This window comes from Acinonyx jubatus, chromosome C1, assembly GCF_027475565.1.
Source record: "Acinonyx jubatus isolate Ajub_Pintada_27869175 chromosome C1, VMU_Ajub_asm_v1.0, whole genome shotgun sequence".
NCBI classification, from domain to species: Eukaryota; Metazoa; Chordata; class Mammalia; order Carnivora; family Felidae; genus Acinonyx; species Acinonyx jubatus.
The window spans coordinates 192184479-192203342 of record NC_069381.1 but is presented as its reverse complement, the minus strand read 5'-3'; the positions used below and the strand labels follow the sequence as shown (position 1 = coordinate 192203342).

At 38.9% G+C, this 18864-nt stretch overlaps 1 protein-coding gene across 4 annotated transcripts in view; it reads left to right on the top strand.

Annotated features, from left to right (window-relative positions):
- LANCL1 (LanC like glutathione S-transferase 1) overlaps positions 1–16791 on the top strand; it is a 36817-nt gene extending 20026 nt beyond the window's left edge. For all 4 annotated transcript variants that reach the window (XM_015082974.3, XM_015082973.3, XM_027051736.2 and 1 more), the window contains exons 5-10: positions 7370–7505; positions 8059–8205; positions 10396–10578; positions 12390–12566; positions 13008–13080; positions 13703–16791. In XM_015082974.3, coding sequence (XP_014938460.1) covers positions 7370–7505; positions 8059–8205; positions 10396–10578; positions 12390–12566; positions 13008–13080; positions 13703–13779 — 793 coding nt within the window. In that variant the 3' untranslated portion in view covers positions 13780–16791. The remainder of the gene's footprint in view (positions 1–7369; positions 7506–8058; positions 8206–10395; positions 10579–12389; positions 12567–13007; positions 13081–13702) is intronic.
- Positions 16792–18864: the final 2073 nt, after the last annotated feature.

Below are 18864 nucleotides of genomic sequence, written 5' to 3'. Positions count from 1 at the left end.
TGAACCGAAATCAAGTCACATGATCAACTGACTGAGCCACCCAAGCATCCCTAGACTTTACTTTTTAGAGCAATTTTCCATTCACAGAAAACTTGAAAGGAAGGTACAGAGATTTCCCATATACGTGCTATCCCCACACCTGCATAATCTCCCCGTTATCAAAATTCCCCACCAGAGGGGCTCACTTGTTACAGTGGATGAACCTATGCTGACACACCATGATCACCCAAGCCCATAATTTACATTAGTTACATTAGTTACCTTTTGGTGTGGTGCAGTTGGTGGGTTGGGACAAATGTGTAATGACGTGTATCCATCATCATACTATCATAGAGAGTAGTTTCACCGCCCTGAGAATCCTCTGTGCCCTGCTTATCAATCCCTCTTCTCTCCTCCCTAACCCCAGAAACTACTCATCATTTTACTGTCATCTTGGTTTTGTCTTTTCCAGAATGTCGTAGTTGGAATCATACAGTATGTTGCCTTTTCCAATTGGCTTCTTTCACTTAGTAATATGTATTTAAGGTTCTCTCATGTCTTTTCATGGCATGACAGCTCATTTCTTTTTAGTGCTAAATAACAGTCCATTGTCTGGATGTACCAGAGTTTATCCATTACCCTACTGAAGGACATCTTGGTTGCTTTCAAGTTTTGGAAATTATGAATAAAGCTAATGTAGATGTCTATGTGCAATTTTTTGTGTGGACGTAACCTTATAGCTCCTTTGGGTAAATATCAAGGAGCGCAATTGCTGGGTCATATTATAAGGGTAGGTTTAATTTTGTAAGAATTTCCAAACTATCTTCCAAAGTGGCTGTACCATTTTGCATTCCCATCAGCAATGAATGAAAGTTCCTATTGCTGCGCATCCTGCCAGTGTTCCAGATTTTGGCCACTCTAATAGATGTGTCGTGGTATCTCCTTGCTTCTTGCTTGTTTTATTATTTATTCTTAATGTTCATTTACTTTTGGAGAGAGTGAGAGAGCACAAGCTGGAGAGGGGCACAGGGAGAGGGACAGAGGATCCGAAGCAGGCTGTGTGCTAACAGCAGTGAGCCTAATGTGGGGCTCAAACTCACGAACTGTGAGATCATGACCTGAGCCGAAGTCAGACGCTTAACCGACTGAGCTAGCCAGGCGCCCCGTCCTTGTTTTAATTTGCATTTCCCTGACATACAATATGGAGCATCTTTTTATATACTTATTTGCCATCTGTATTTCTTCTTTGGTGAAGTGTCTGTTAGGTCTTTAGTGCATTTTTTAATTGGGTCCAGCAACATTTTAATCAGTGATTGCCCCCAGTTTGACCATGGTTTTTGATTCCCACTACTCTTTCTTATAAATTACTGTTGGAATGGCATTATCATCACTGATTTTGTTTGTGGAGGATCTTTGGTTAACTTTACACTGTGCAGTGGTGTGTATTTCATTAACAGGCTTTGGCCTAAAATGCTAATAACTACAGGTTTTTCCCCCCTCAAAATTTTATTATGAAAAATTTCAAACATACAGAAATGTTGAAAGAACAGTGAATACCTGTATATCTACCCACATAAATTCTAGCATTCACATTCACATTTTACCATACTTGCTTTATCACAGATCTAATCCATCAATGTATTCCTCTATCCACTATTAATCCTTTTGGGAGGGGGGGGATGTATTTCAGAGTAAATTGCAGACATCGGTATCCTTCCTTCTAAATACTAAAGCATATATATCATTTACTTGGGTTCAATACCTGTTTAGTTTTCTTCTTTTGACATAAAGTTTACACACAGTGACCTGCCCAAGTTTGATTGATATTTGTTGAGTTTTGGCAAATGCATATACCATCTAGATTTGCAACACAGAAACTACCTTTCTGGGTTTTTTTAGCCACACATCTGCTTTATAGACTCCGAAGGGAGTCTCATTCAGTGAATCATTCTTAAGTATCATAAAAATAAGCTGTAGTGGTCCCAGTATTTTATACATAATGCCAGCCTTTCTCAAAATATGTACAACCAGATAGTAATTGTTATATGAAACATGAAAACAAGATTTATGTATTCAGACTGGGTACGTGCTAATTAAACAAAGTTAAATATGCACCTTTACTGGCTGCTCAGAGCCTTCAGTAGCTTTTATGCGCGGGGGAAACTCGTGACTGTAGGGAGTGGAATTTGCCATACTTGTCAAGTAGACAGCCCCTTTTCTCAGGACATTTCAGGGCCTACTGTTCGAAGAAACACTCTTTGGGGGAATAGTACCATATATTAATATTGGTTTATTATAAAATACTCTTAACGGTAAACTAAAATTTCTTTTTTTTGACACCTTGATAATAAAGGTGTTTTGTTATTTACATCTTTTTAAAAATTTTATCAACATTTTGATAATAATTATAGCCAATAGATTTGTTAAGATGAAACATATAGAATGTGGATATACGGTAGGAAAATAGGCTACTCATGGCCACAGTTTTGATTTTTCATTTCTAGAGTTCATGGCACAACAGGGAAAAAAAGGAATTATTTATAAATTGCTTTCACATTTCTTCCCTTTTAAGGGAAAAATCTGTAAGTCTTCTCCATTCAATTGAAATAATTTGATGTCATTAGATATTAAACCTACTGGTTTGTTTCATTTTTTACTGACCCTTCTTCCTCACATCACATAGCCCTTTGGAAATGGCAGAGTTCTGTGTGTGGCACCTCTTATGCTCCACCACCAACATCCCATTTCAGCTTACCTTTCCTGGTTTTTCTTAATATGATGGTCTTTCAGAATCATCATTTTGAGTTATAGAGACAAAGGAGTCAATGTTTCCCTAAGATAGGGATTCTTAACTTTGGGGCTCTGAGAATCTTAGGGCTTCCACAGGTCTGTAGAAAACCCCAAATTGTAGTCAGCATGGAGAGAACACTTAACACTTTTTTCAGACGGGTCTATAACTCCCTAAAAAGGAGTGTGTGTCTTTGTGTCTGTGTTCATGTTCAAATGTCCTGCTGTTAGTGGAGGCAGGTGGCAAGGAAAAGGATAAATAGCACAATTTTTTTCGTTCTGTTTGATTTGTACTGTGTTCGTTTTCACCCTTCCTTCCACACACAGTTGGTGCCACCGTGCAAAGAGAGCACTGCCTACTGACTGTTCCTACTGACTGTTCAGTGACTGATGTGATATACAAAGTGCTTTGGGACCAAGACTTAGAATAATGATTTTGGGCTTTCTGGTCAGAAAGTATCCACTCTCTCTTTTGTAGTGTGATGAGTAAGAAAAGGACTCCTTTTTAAAAAGTTACAAACCTTTAGATGATATAAGGTAAAAACTCTCCCCAGTAACACCCTCGGGAAATAGGAGTGGAACAGAACTATCCTGGTTTTATATGTCCTTATTCTTCCTTCAGTGACATTTCAGTACCATGTCTCTTCTGAAGATTGGTTGCTATTAATATCAACATAGCAAAACAAATGGAGCTGCAATGATGTGCTTCTGGTTTTGAGTTTTTGAAAACACACAAAATAACCTTATGACTATATATGCTATCATTTCTTCACTTTATCTTGAGAATGTAGCTTGTAAAACATGCAGTTAAAAATGCTATGTTTAGTAATCATCAGAACCAGCTAATGAGTTTTAAGGATTTGAATTCAAATCCAGAAAAAAAAAAGGAATACTTCCTTTCTTACCCTAAAGTCTGAAGTATTATTTCAAGCAGATACTCTGAGCAATACTTCATCTTCAAACATTTGAAAGGATTTTGCTACTTTAAACTTCCAAAATGCAAATGCGTTTGGCTGCAAAATAATTGGAATGCTGATTATGTATCGCCACCTAGTGGTAATATAATCCATAACATTGGCCTGTAAAGGAAACGTGGTTCAAACACATTTAGGTGAGAACATCATTGGAGTTAATGCAATAATTGTTCTGAGTAACTTCCATAGAGCAGTATTTGTTTAAAAAATTCACAGTAATTTTCCTTTTTTGAATAATTCAATTTCCTTTATAATAGCAGACCAAAAATGCTTTTTCATATCTAAATTCAATACAATTTAATATGCTTACATTAAAACTTGGTAATAAATTTTTAAATCAAACCTCTGAAGTATTCCTTCTGTTTACTACAACAGTTGAGTTTTTATCCAGTAAAAAGATTTTATTTTGTTAAGATCACAACATTACTGAGTTACCAGTTCTGGCATGAGAATAAAATAGAATTTTTCTTAATAAATATTCTTAAGTTCTTTAAAAATATTAAGGGTGTGTCTCTGTATGATACTGAAGTAGAAAAAAAAAAGGCCCATAATTCTACCAACCAGACAGTCCTGTTAACATTGGGGAAAATCTTAAGAAACAAGAAAATTGAAAGTGACCTTTGCCCACCATGTCCCTATTCTTAAGATAACCACTGTTCCACTGCGAGTTTAATGCCTATACATATAGAAGAAAAAACATACATGAGCCAGCATTTGCATGTTTAACCAATCTGATGAGATGCCTCCATTTGTTGAGGTATAATATAACCGACAAGGTATAATAGAACTGTCGGTAACTGCAACCCGCCGTGCTTTTTCACACCCCTCTTTCCTGACCAGGAGTGAGTTCTCTTAAGGACACTTTTATAACTTGTACTTAGTCTATTTCATAATTGTTAGCCCCCTCAGTCACCAAAAGCATCTCATTCAGGTTATTAAGACGTGGCTTTTTAATTTTAAATTGTGAGTGTTCCTCTCCCCCGACCACAGCCTTATGGAAGTGGAGTGGGGAGGGCTGGGCTAAAGGAATTGTCTGTTCTTCCACAAGTACCTTCCCTATGGAGCCAGGACAGTCTTCATTATACCCGTTGGTTATAGACGTGGCAGCACTTGTTAGGTTTTTGTTTGTTTTTGTTGTTTTGTAGATATTGGTGGCCTCCAGAGATTAGCAGTAGGAGCTGTATCCCCCCTCAGCTGTAACCTTAACACTAAGTACGTTAAAATGAAAGCACGAGCAGTGAACCAAGTTCTACCAAATAAAGAAACCAAGTGTACAAACACTGATTAGGAAGTAAGACACACACACATACACACAGGTAGTCTCCTGCCCTGTTCTTGTGACTTAGAGAAAACCACGTTTGTCCCCAGACAATCTTATTAGGTCTTATTGATCAAACAGTAGTAGAGCCAGTATCATCTTCCACACCTTCCACCTGTCTTCACCATTCATCCCACCAACAAAAAAACCGTCCTTAACATTCTTTACTACACTTATCAGCAAATCCTCTGGTGTAGATTTTGATAAACTTATTTCAAGTGCCGAGTGCCTCTGAATGGTGATTCCTGATAAGAGTCGTTCAAGTATAGCCAGTCACCCCAGGGGTGTGATTCTGGATGCTTCAAATGTTTATTATAGTGTTTATATTAAATAGTGCTTGTATGCTTATAATTCCCGATATATAAAGTTAGATGAGATACTTGCACAGGCACTGTTTATACTTAACTACTTTGAAAGTAAATTTCTACACAGACAACAAGAGAATTTTACAAACAAATAATGGCTTTGTCCTCAGGCAGTGCGGTCAGTGTCATCTGCTACCTGAGGACAAAGCCATTATTATTTGGTAGGGCTGATGTCCTCTCATTACTGCTCTTTTCCTGAAATTCCCTGGCTCTTCCCTCTTACTTTTCCAATAGACTGATATTTTGTCAAGTTTCACCAAAAATTATATTGTTTTAATAACTGAAAACACATTGACTATATAGGGTAATTTAGGGGTAATTGAGATGTACTTTCAAAATTTCATGTGATAAAAATCCAAAAGAGCAAAGACATTTTCCCTACTTATCCTATTTGCTTTCCATACCCTCCCCACCACCCCCCTACGAAAGGCAGAAAAGTTCATTCTCTGAGTTCAGACTACAAATATGGTTGCTGTCCTGAGCTCCTTTCCTTGCAAACCCCACCTAGTTCCTGGTTCCCTGGGGCTTCCCTTTTTGGTCCTCTGGAAAGAAATCCACTCTGCCAAGTATTCCCACGACTGCAGCTGAATCTGGGGCTAAATGCTGGCAACGTGAGAAAGGAGTGAAACAGTAGAGGCTTACCCCACCCTCCTGGGACCACAGCTCCTCCAGTCTGTGAGGAAGGGTCCCTCCCTCAGAGACCTGGCTTCCATGGGCTCCTGTTGCCTTCGTTTCTGCCAACCCTGTGAGACTGCTTGCGGCCCGGGGTGTGAGTAAACGGAGGGAAGAAGAGAGAAAATAAAGAAAACTCACTGTCTCTTATGTCAGGCATGCATGCCCTTTCCCATTGTTTCTTGAGACAGAACTCAAGGGTTTCTTCCGGGACTCTCTTTCAGCCCTTGGGGCTCACTTCCAGGTTTGGGACTATTCTGAATTCAGGCCAGGAGAATACCGTAGATGAAAATATGGTAAACTCACCACTGGTTTGGTGGTACTTCAAATTCTGGTCTTCCCTACTCTGCCTGCTGCTGTTTACTGTTTGGAGTCCTCAAAGAGCTGCTCTGCGCATTCTCTCCAGGTCTTGGAGCTGCGTTTACCAGGAGAGGCAGGCTGGAGTGTGCTTACTCCGTCTTACATGGAGCCATAACCGGAAACAACTTTTTGTGGCAAGCCACGCTGAGTCTATCAGTAGGGAATCAATATCTTATAATATATCCCTTCAGTGGGATACTATACAGCTGCGATAAAGAATGAGACTACTCTGGATGTGCTGATGTAGAATGTTTGTCAAGATGTATTGATAAATAGCAAGTCACAGAACATTTGGGGAGATATAGATATGCATATTTATGTTTCTATGTGCATAAAATAATTCTAGGACTATCCAAGAATTTGGTAACCGTGGTTGTTTCTGAAAAGAAGGGTGGGACGGCTGGGAGACTGGGAAGACAGGGAGGCTGACTGATGCCTCTGTGCTCTCTCACGTCTTCCCGGCTGTGGTACGTCAGGCCATTGTACAGACACTTCACGGAGGCCTGATGACATGTTAAGAAATGAACTAAGGAAGGAGGTAAGTAAGTGGGGTGTAGCAGGTTTTTCATTCAGTGCAAGTAGATTTCATCCTTTGAATTTGTTTCTCATTTCTATTGTGAACTGTAGAAAAATTTAGTCGAGGGATAATTTTTGAACCCGGACTACCCTTTGTGGTCTGGCTCAGTGCACTTAATGTGTAATAATATATAACAATTTATAATATAAATATATGAAAATGTTTAGTTTATATATTAATTATAGTATATTTAAAATGTTTAACTGTAATAGTAAATTAATATATAATATTTCTATGCATATATTTATGTGTATGTATTTTTGAATGTCCCAGTTTTAAGTATATACCATTATCTGATCCCTTTCAAGTTATCTTAGGCATGTATTTTTATTCCCAGGCTAATTCATCTAAATAAGATTGATCCCCATGCTCCAAATGAAATTCTCTATGGACGAATGGGCTACATTTACGCTCTTCTCTTTGTGAATAAGAACTTTGGAGTGGAAAAGATTCCTCAAAGCCATATTCAGCAGGTACCACATTTTTGTGCTTTTTGGAATCTTTTTAGGATCTCAGTTAGGATCCCCTTGTTAGGATGCCTCAACTACTGGTTTTGTTTCTCTAGTTAGCATAGCCCAGGTGGAAAACAGGTGTGTCGGCCTCTAAAGATCAGGCGGGATCAGAGAGCTGACACTGTCCTTCTGAGTGCTGTTGGAAACACAGAGAGTGACTGGGAGTGAGAAGTGCAGCCTGCTCCGTGTGAGAGTATGGCCCTTCCAAAGATGAGAACCAGATCTCACCTCCCACATGCAGGTGTCTCCTTTCATGCCTGAAGGAATTCATGCTTTCCTCGGACAAGTGAATTCTTGTCAGCTCTAGTAAAGAGAGTTCAGGATTTCTGTATCTCTGTCCTTTAGGCAGAATACAGTCACCCCTACTTTCTGCGAGGAGAATTAATCTGTGCCCGTCCATGGCCAAAAGATCACGTCCCATTCACTATGTTCTCCATACCTCTTAGCAGAAAGTTCCACTGGCAAGATTTTTATTCTGGTTCTCTCATTATTGCTATCGGTTTTCTCCCTGTAGGTTTGTGAAACAATCTTAACCTCTGGGGAAAACCTAGCTAAAAAGAGAAACTTCACAGCAAAGACTCCACTGATGTATGAATGGTACCAAGAATATTATGTGGGGGCTGCTCATGGCCTGGCAGGAATTTATTACTACCTGCTGCAGGTAAGAGGGGAAGATGGTGTAACTTGCTAATGCGCCTGCCGATTGGACTGTCCGGGGTGAGGACACCAGCACTGCCCTCGGGTGTTGCACCCCGCCGACTGCTGCATCACTCTCCTTGCAGTTTCCTGGCCTAGACAAACAAGGGCAGCATTTGCCAAGGTGCATGTGAAAGTGCATGCGCATAAAAGGCACCGCGCTGTGAGATGACATTCAATTTGTAGGTGACCGTCCTTGCCCACCTAGTGCCACTCCTGCAGACTGAAGTGTTCTCCTGTCCTTCAGCACGCCGTGCCTCGTGCTCTGCTCTGCTGTCTCAGCAGATGCCTTGGATTAATATTATTGCATATGATTAGACACAACCCATTGAAACAAATTCCAGAAGTAAGAACAAAATCAATAGAAAACAAATGACCATGTGTTGCCTGAGGTTCACTTAGAGAGCAAAGCCACAGAGCCTTTTTGGCGGATTTTGTGTAACTTACCTGAAAAACAGCTGAATGCACTGTGCCCAACAGCTCTTTGGATCTAATACTATAGAGGGACATTAGCCAAAGTCGAAAAGACTAAGGCCAAATAAAATTTACTGCAGCAAGCGTAACCTGGCAGGGGAGGTCAGAAGAGGACTTGTCATGAAAGCATCCTTTCTGGGGGCTTATTTAGCTCTTTTTAAGGAGAAATTGGCACTTGGGAATAAAAATCCATAGCAAAAGAAAATTGATTTTTAATGGCATCAAAGGTGCCCCCCTCACCTTCCCAAAGTACAATGCAGCATAAAGAAAAGTGTTTCATTAATATGTTCAACATGAGTGCTTGGATATACATACTATTAGCTGGTTGAGTAGCCGGCTGCAATAATGCAAAATCAATGTCAGACTTTCCCTCTCCCTATAGCTAAACAATGACAACGAAGCTGAAAAACTCAAGGTTATTATTGCCTTTGAATGCAAAGTCACACTTGGAGTGTTAGTGGCAGTAAGAGACCAACTTTTGTATTTGTTCTGCACTTCTCAATTAAGAGTTTTAGAATGAGGAGTTTTGACAATTCAGACTTAGACTGTTTTTCTGGCATAAGCCTCCACTGGCTCTGTATTTCCAGAAGTGAATATATATTCTTAAGTTTTCAGGAAAAGAGAGTTGTGTTCTGAAGTTTAAAGGTGAGGTAGAGTCCTACATGTCAGTGACTGGACAGCCTCATGACCTTTCATTGAAGCAGATCATCAGGAGTCATTTTACTGTCCATCTGCCTCCTTTTGGTGGCTATAGTGAGAAACCTGGAAACCTGTGTTCCAAATTTTCCATTGGCATATTATTGTCTATTTGAAATGATTTAATTCTTAATCCAAAAAGTCCATTCCAGTAGGTGCTTATGTATCAACATAAAACAAACTATTATTTGTAGTTCATTTGAGATAAATTCTGCAAATTTAAGGAAAATTCTCCTCTAGCAGTTTAAACTGAGCTTGTACGATATTCCGTGGGTAAAGTGAAATCTGTACATGCCCTGAAGAACTTCGTGCACGGTCAGTACGTGTGCTTCATGCCCCTTCCTGTTCCCTCACCCCACATGCCCACCCGCTGCCTGGCAAAGACACTTTGATTTTTTTCTTTGAAAAAGCGAGCAATGCAATGAATTAAGGACAGGACCAAAGGAGAAACTAAAAACTTAGATGAAAAATGAGGCTTATATGCCCTATGGCAGTGTGTCCCATCAATCCGTACATCGTTGTATCAGAATAATCCTGCATAAATATCAGTCCCAAATCCTCTGCAAAAAGGCTTTAATCTAGAACCTGGATCTAAATTCCAGGTCTTCCAACTTGTTAGCATCCTCCTCTATTGGAAACAGCTACCATTTCTCTAAATGTAATGGTGAAAGTTATGCTTGTGTTGTCTAATGCATCTCTTTGTGGCTTTCAGAGTTTGCTTAAGGTATTAAAACCTTAGGAAAGGTCTCTTGTGCTCCTGCATTGACTTAGGAAAATTATATGTATGTATATAGTATGTACGTAAGATCTCAAGAGTTAACTGATAGCCTAATTTTAGTTTGTTCCAATAGGTTAAAATATATGGAATGGAATCCAAATCTAGTTCCTTGTGGTCATGTTTTCTTTCTGGTTTAAATCTCATCCCTGAGACTTAGGAAGATCTGTTTGCTTCAGCAGAACTAATGATTCCTTTCCTCATTTTTAGCCCAGCCTTCAGGTGAGCCATATGAAGTTACATGGTTTGGTCAAGCCCAGTGTAGACTATGTCTGCCAGCTGAAATTTCCTTCTGGCAATTACCCTCCTTGTGTGGATGATAATCGGGATCTGCTAGTCCATTGGTGTCATGGTTCACCTGGAGTAATCTACATGCTTATCCAGGCCTATAAGGTACTGTGAGTTTTCTCATTTTTGAAATAATTTGGAAAATGGGACATAAAATTCTATAACTTAAAATTATTTTTATGTATAATCTTTAAAGGAGCAGTAGATACATTACTTGTTGGACCTAAGATCATTTTGCTAAATGGACTCTAATCATTCTTACAGTATCCCTCTGTACCAAAGCAGATACTATTTTCCTAGATCAGGAGACTGCTTCACTGACAGGTAGAATAGTCAAGATGGTAGCAGCAGTAGTGGAGCCAAGAGAAGTATCCCAGAAGTTCGGTTGAAAACAGAACCTTTCTTGTGCATTGCTGGTGGGATTGTAAAACGGTGCAGCTGCCATAGAAGAGAGTTTGGTAGTTCCTCAAAAAATTAAACGTAGAATTAGTATATGATCCAGCAGTTCAACTCCTAGGTTTATATTCCCCAAAATTTAAACACAAGGATTCATGTAGATATTTGTGCACATATGTTCCACAGCAGCATCATTCACAATTGCCAAAATACGAAATGTGATATCCCGCCCCTACACACTCACTGGAATGTTATTCAGCCATACAAAAGAATAAACTTCTGATCCATACTACAACAGCAGGGACCTTGGAAACATAATGCCAAGTGAAATAAGCCAGATGCTCAAGGACAAATACTCTATGATTCCTTTTATATGATGTGATGGTTAATATGTAATATCTGAACAGGCAAATGCATACAGGAAGAGAATAGAACAGAAGCTAGCAGGGACTGGTGCCCGGTGGGAGGGATGGGGGACGAGGTGCAGGATCACTTCATGGGCACCGAGTTTGTTTGGGATGATGAAAACGTTTTGGAAATAGTAGTGATGATTATACAACATTGTAAATGTAGTTAATGCCACTGAATTATACACTTCAAATGACAAAATTTACAACTTTTATATTTTCTCTTACTTTACCAAATAAAAGAAATGCAAATAATCATTTCTTAAAAAGCATGTGATGGCAGAGCCATAATCAAAGAACAGGGTTTTATTTGAAAGAAAAAGAAAAAAAAAAAAATAGAAGTAAACCAAGATATCTATGTCTGTTGGTGCACAATCTACAAATTACAAATTACAAATCTGTGGACTATGAATAGGCATTGGTATCTCATACTCTAAGTAAGCATTTAGTACATCAAATTTTACTTTCAGAAAGTTGAATATAATGGAAGAACTTTCTAAACCACCTTATTCTACTTTTAAGAACATTTAGTTTGCAATGAGATATTAAAGCTGTCTACTAAGAATATTTCTTGAGTCTTTGATCAATATATAGGAGGCCACAAAAGATTGGAGAGATGTGTCTGTATTTTTCTGACATAGTATTTTGTAATCAAATCAGTTTTTATAATCAATTTTATATACAGTTTCTTCCCCATTTATAAGGAAACTTCCTAACAGTGAAGGGCATTATTGTTAACCAAAGAAGATAGCATGCAGTTCTTTGGAAATTAACTGATGATAATAGCAAGTCACAAGTAAAATCAATGCTACTTCACCACTAACACCTATGTACATAAACACAGAGCGCACACAAAACGTGGATGGCACAGACAAGGTCATGTACAGTTATTTAAAAGCAAAAAAGAAAAAAAAAGCAAAGCTAGTAAGCTTTTATAATTTGTCCCCACCCACACGACACATCTCTCTGGCTCTAAATCCCTTACCCTTTCTTACCAAGCCACTTCTATCTCGCCCCTCTTGCCCTATCTCCCCCCCTTTCCCATCTGGAAGGAATGTCAATAGACGTTTCTTTTTATATCCCTTGTAATAAAACTTTCCCTTGGCTCTGCAGGTGTTCAGAGAGGAACACTACCTCAATGATGCGTACCAGTGTGCTGACATGATCTGGCAGTATGGGTTGTTGAAGAAGGGGTACGGGCTGTGCCACGGCACCGCCGGGAACGCCTATGCCTTCCTGACACTGTACAACCTCACACAGGACGTGAAGTACCTGTATAGGGCCTGTAAGGTAGGCACCAGAACCACCGGCAAGAAAACACATTCCCCCAGGAGATTGTAGAGAGGGCTCCAGTCAATCTGATTTAATTCATTTACTTTATAACCACGAGTCTGTAGAACAAATCCAGTTATTTAAGAAAAGCCTTCTAAACCCCTTCAGTTGAATTAGCTTTCTTGTATAAGGACACAGTTCTATTCAACATTTATGGGGGGAAAAAAAAGAAAGAAGTTTTTCTCTGATAACCTTGGAGACAGTGGCTCAGATGGCTCATGACATTCCTCCCTCCCATCCTTCATACTCTTTCAGACCATCTGTTTCTCTGTACTAACCCCTTTTTTCTGCCCTGAAGATAGCTTTGGACTTTTCAGAGTAATTCTTACGGAATCCTTATCAACTTTTGGGGGTCTCTGGAAGAAATCACTACCATAATTAACATGGTCTCACTTTCAGTTTGCTGAGTGGTGCTTAGATTACGGAGAACACGGATGCAGAACACCGGACACTCCCTTCTCCCTCTTTGAAGGTATTTTTCACTCCTTACTTAGTTGCCTTATAATGTCAGCATCTATTTCTCTGCTTGGTAATTAATGTATTTGAATTTGAGCTTTATCAACAAGTTAATTTTATAGTCATTTCTTAAACTACCTCTTTACTTCCTAATATAAGAACTCAATATTAAAAATCAAGCAGTACATGGACCATCTCAGACCTAATACAAGTAGTCATAATGGTGACTACCCTTTATGGAGCCAAGCACAGGCCTGGCATTTTGCAGATGCCACCATAAATCATCTCAGCAAAAACATACAGACATTATTATCCTCATGTCACAAATAAGGACACGGAAGCTCAGACAGGTAAGTGGCCCGTGGTGCCATGTGAAGGAGCTGACGTGATAAATGACAGGGCTGTGTCTTGAACTTCTCTGGTTCAACTCTCCCTCCTGTCTTCCACTTGGATGAAGAGACTGAGCACCTCACTAGTGATCTCCTCTCATGTTGACCTGCATCATATATTAAACAGATGCTTGGTTCCTTTAAGTCGTTGCCATTAGTATCATAATGTCATTGGTGCTAGAGAATGAAGCCACTCTATAAAACGGAGTCATGTGGTGTGATAACTTTTGCCTCTTTTTCTTCCTTCAGGAATGGCTGGAACAATATATTTCCTGGCTGACCTTCTAGTGCCCACAAAAGCCAGGTTCCCTGCGTTTGAATTGTAAAAGGAAAGCCTGCCCCCTGCAACTCACTGCATGAACCTTTCTGTATATCAAACCTGGACAAAATGCTTTTATTGCTTTTCAAGGAGACATAGGGTCAAACCGTGTACTTGATTTAGTTGATTTTTTTTTTTAATTTTGGAATTTGTCTTCAGTTCAGTTGCTTCTGTTTATCATTTACTTTTACTTAAAAGTATCCAAGGAAATCCTTTAACTTTAACTTCAGTTTCTTCCTAAAGGAAGGGTGAGTGATATGTGCAGTGTTTTGAGGGCATAGATGTATATATTTCAGAACTTGGAGGAAACCTTACTCTTACTTAAGCTTATGAATATAACCATCCTTTGCTGTTCTAGAACTGTTTAAAAGAAACTAAAAATGTAGATAAAGAAAAATATATGGTTATTGCTGGATATTGCTATCCACCTCCTTAGTATTTTTCCTCCAACAGGGCGGACAGTTTTATAACTTTGTTTTTCTTTAGGTGGTTGATTATGAAGGGGGACAAAAATATTAACTATATGCTTCTGAGACAAAAGTTGCAAGAGATGCAAACTGGTTTAAGGACCATAGTGCTTGTTTAACTAGATAACGATACTTTCAGATTTACTTCTTTTTGGTAGTAAAGCATCCAGGTTCTATTAGTCAACATTTTTATCAAAAATTTCTAAAACACAATGGTGGTTTTGAAAATTCTGGTTTGAAGATTAGTTTAAGATAAGCTAACAAAAAAGTTTATTGTTTATCCTAAAATAAGTTATTGTATCTTTGAACTATTTATTTACATTTGTTTGTTCCTTGGATTTAGTATAAGATCAGGAAACGATTTTCTATATGTGAGTATGTGGTGACTTAGGATTTGAGTTCACCTTGTCCAATTGACCTTGTAAACTTAGATTTGTATTTTACTTACTTGGCAATGACTATGCGTTACTGCTTGCAGTTTGGTACAAGCCATAAGATATTTTCCTTCCTTTCAATCTATCTGGATGTTTGTCTTTTCACTGAATAGTACAGTACTCTGCATCTCTCTAAAAGGGGGAAAGGGTGCTATATAGCCAATAACTTGAATGAAAACACTAAGCTTTCCATTGAAATGCTGTTTATTTGGGAGGTATTATCCAGTGCAAAGGATTAGAACAAACACATCCCATCTCTTTGCATATCCTAGGTTTAACACTCATCAGTTTCTGAGCCCTCAGGATCCTGTATTTAACCTGGTACATGAAGGGTCCCTGGTGCTTCACATTCTCTACAAATGTTTTCACTCATCAGCTTCCCTTCCTCCTCCTTCCTTTGCTGCCTTTCCCAGGCTTGTTTCATCATTTCGTGCATGTTCTGACTGATTTTAGAACATTTTGCAGCTTTGAAAATCAGGGTCTAAGAATTTTAAATGTGCCTATTTCATGGCTTTCTTGGTCATAAAAACATGCTGTTTTTATTTTAAATAGGAACCAAATCCCAATGGGTATATGTTGGTTCCTCAGGATAGTAGTCCCCTATTATTTTACATTTAGTCCCAAAATAGCTTATATTATTGGAAATTGACCCTTTAAAGGCTTCTGATGGAAGGATCTAAAAACCAGCCCACTGCTCAGTTCCTAGGATTAGCTTATTCCTCAGTGACTCGCACTAGTTGGGAAAACCTTGTGCCTCTCAGATGTCTGAAGCCTCTGGTAAACTTTGCCTTTCTCCTGGGTGTTTCAGATGAGCACTGTTGGCATTCCTAGTAAAGCTAATTTGCCTTTGGCTGGATATCCAACTTGAAAGAAGAAAACCCATTTGGTTTAGTTAAATGTCTTACAATACTGTGCCTGTACTTTTAGCTACTGTAATTACCAAGGGAAAGAGAGCAAAACACACTTTCTCTTAGCCAGAGGAAACTTGATCACAGTGCATCTCCAGCATCTTGATTAATTTAACCCCAGGAAGACTTCTAGGTGGGGAGAAGAACATTCTGAATAAGAGTCATTAATATTTAGGTTGCAATTTACTGTCATCCATTAACAAAGTCATCGATACAAACACAATTCAGGTTTCTTTTTTTTTTTTTCCTTAAGCTTTTTAGGACTTTAATTAAACTGGTGGATTTTCTATTCATGCCATTATTTCTTTTATTTATGCTTAAGAGGTAAGAAAATCGGATAGGATTTTAAACTCCAGCAAAAGCCATAAAACTAAGACCAATATCCTAAAGCCATGGAGGAAACTGAAACTTTTATAGTTTTATTAGTTTTAGAAGGAAGAGGCATCATTGCAGTTCTATTTCTGTTACATCATTTTTCCCTCAGATATTTTCTTTTCTTTTGGTGAAAAACAAAAAACAAAAAACAAAAACCTTTCCAAAAGTTGCCTCCCAAAAAACTTCATAGTATCTCTTCCCTCCCCATACAAAAATGAGGTAGTAAAATCCTAAAAGCTTCTTGAGCAGTGTTCATTTATCTTGCCATGCATTTCTGTTCCTGTGGTGATGAGAAATTACAGTAGTTAACTTTTCATCATGTAAAAATGTTAACATTCTCACAGCCATTTCCATCATCCCATTGGGTTTTGGTCTCCTTCGAGTTGTTGGTCTTTAATCCTTAGAGTCATTGATTTCCTTTTCATCTTTGATGTCAGTTCCAATTATTTGGCATCAAAAGCCTTCATGGTAGGAAGAGTTTTAGGTAAAAGTGGACCCAAGATGATCCCGCCTGCTACTGGCTGATTTGAAATACAAAATGTGAAGAGTGAACATTTATTCATCTACTCCTTTGGCTACTAGAACTTATCTGCAGTCCTTTATTACTCATACCAAATTCTAACTCCACCTTTGCTTCCCATCAATAGGTCAGAGCACCCCATTTCTCTAGTACTGAGCTGTAGAACTGTTTGTCCTGTAGATACAGAACAGAGTGGAATATTCAGGGAACCCACCCCAGTGTTATATTGCCATTTATTGGGAAGGGCTGGGGTCATAGGTATTTCACTTACTGATTTCACTTACTGATTCTCAATAAAATCTTATTAGGACTATATATGTCATGTGCTTTCTGTTTGCTTTGGTTTAAACTTGAGAAATCTTTTCTTTATATGGTAAATGAGGGCTTTTCCTCTATACTCTCATTCCCTAGGATTTGTTCCTGACTTTTCATCATTATTTTATCAAACAAGATAGATTCAGAGGGAAATATTTTTAAATCTGATTATTATAGAATTAGGAGGAATCTACTAGGATCCAAACAGAGCAGTGTATTAACCATCTCATACATATGAGAATCCACCTTGTGGTTAATAAGTAAAGGCCTAATTCTAGAAATTGATTTCCCTGCTGACCAATTATGAAAGGAACTTTGAAGAGAGGAAGAGATTAAATCATGAGGCATAATTATGAAGTGTATATTCAGAGGTAGGAAAGGAGCTCTGCTGTATCACCTGGCAGGACCTTGTGGCACTTAACTTTCATGCCACAGCTGTGTAGTGTGATGGCACAACAGAGATCTGCCAAATAATAAATCCTTATTTTCATCCCTGAATTAAGATTTCATCCTCTGGCACGTATCATTAAAATGCCCTTCATCCCTCTAGTGTTGTGTCTAAATGACTCATCATAGGAAGGATAAATGCACAGTTATTTTTATTACACTCCTTTGAATGAATGAATGTATAGTTGGTGATAATCACATCTTTAGATGCAGGTGATGAGGAGTGAAGGGGGCAGTGGCTCACAGAGGCCACCCAGAGACCCCAAATTGATGTCTGGAGCATTCCTGCTCCCTGTCGGCAAGATTACACTGCAGTGGGTAAGGCTGGCCAGCCCCGCTGTCTGGTTTACCACTCCCTGGCTCGTCCTTCGAACGGAGGAAAAATAATGACAGGCATATTAAATTGCACCACACTTGTAAGCTCATGAACAAACAAAACCTGAAGAACTAAGTCTCCTGCGATTTAACCCATAGTTTTTTTTTTCCCTAACTTTGCATTAGAAAAGACCTTTGCCTCCCTCCCCCTACACTCTCTGAATAGAGTAATAAGTTTTTTTGTGTCATTTCTTTTTCCCTAGATAGTTCCCACTGTGGATTCAGTGTCATTAAAAGTTTTGTGCATTCTCAATTCTTCTAAGCGTCATTAAAACTGAGAAAAACCTATAAGTCACTCCCTGATGATTTGCTTTCACATTCTGTTTCCCATCCAGACTTGCCCTTTTCCTTCTAAAGCTGAGGGTCAATTAACAAAGCAGGAGAACATTGGCTTTTTTACAATGGAGAACATATTGGCTTGATTGGTCCCATTATGTAAAGTATTGAAACAGTATTTTCCAGAAGCCCTGTGCTTGTGCATCCTCAGGGACTTCTTTGACAATTTTGTGAGTAATGGGAGAAAGTGCACACAATAAACCAAGAGGTGAGATAATGAGCATAGAGAAATGGATCTTAGCAGGACCACTGTTCATACTCAGCCAGTTCAATTTCACATTTCTACATTATGTTAACTTCCATGCACATGCAAATGACAACCATGGTGACATTAAATCTGCAGCTAATGTTCTGTCACTCTACAAATAAGTGTTCGGGAAAGCATTTCTGAGGCACTTAGTCATTACGCAGGGAAAGGCAGGACTCTTGATAAATCAGTTTATAAAGTAATGTCATAGTTGCCTAATTTCTCTTCCCTGATGTAGCTGAGATAGTAAGAAAGGCATCTGTGACCCAAAAAATACTGCGGTGGCCCACTGTGAAAGTGGATGGTTAATATTGGTCTCTCAGGATTCAGCATTTAGGAATTAAGATGGGCACCCCCTTGCCGGTAAAATCCAAAGTGGTGGCACTGTTTATATGCTGCAAACATGCCATTTTATTTAAACATGCCATGAGCAATGCTTTAAAACCATTTTATCCCCCAAACTCATTAAGTATGGATGTCCGTGTGCAAGATGCCTGGCAGGGGCATTCTGTGTGCACAGGATAGACATCCTTACTCTGGTGACTCAACCTGGTGAGGAAGACGAGTGATGAGATAAGTTACAACGAAATGTATTTGAATATTCCTGTTCAGCCCCCACCTACTCTTCCTTGTTCCACAAATTTCAAGAATGCCCAGATCTTTCCTCT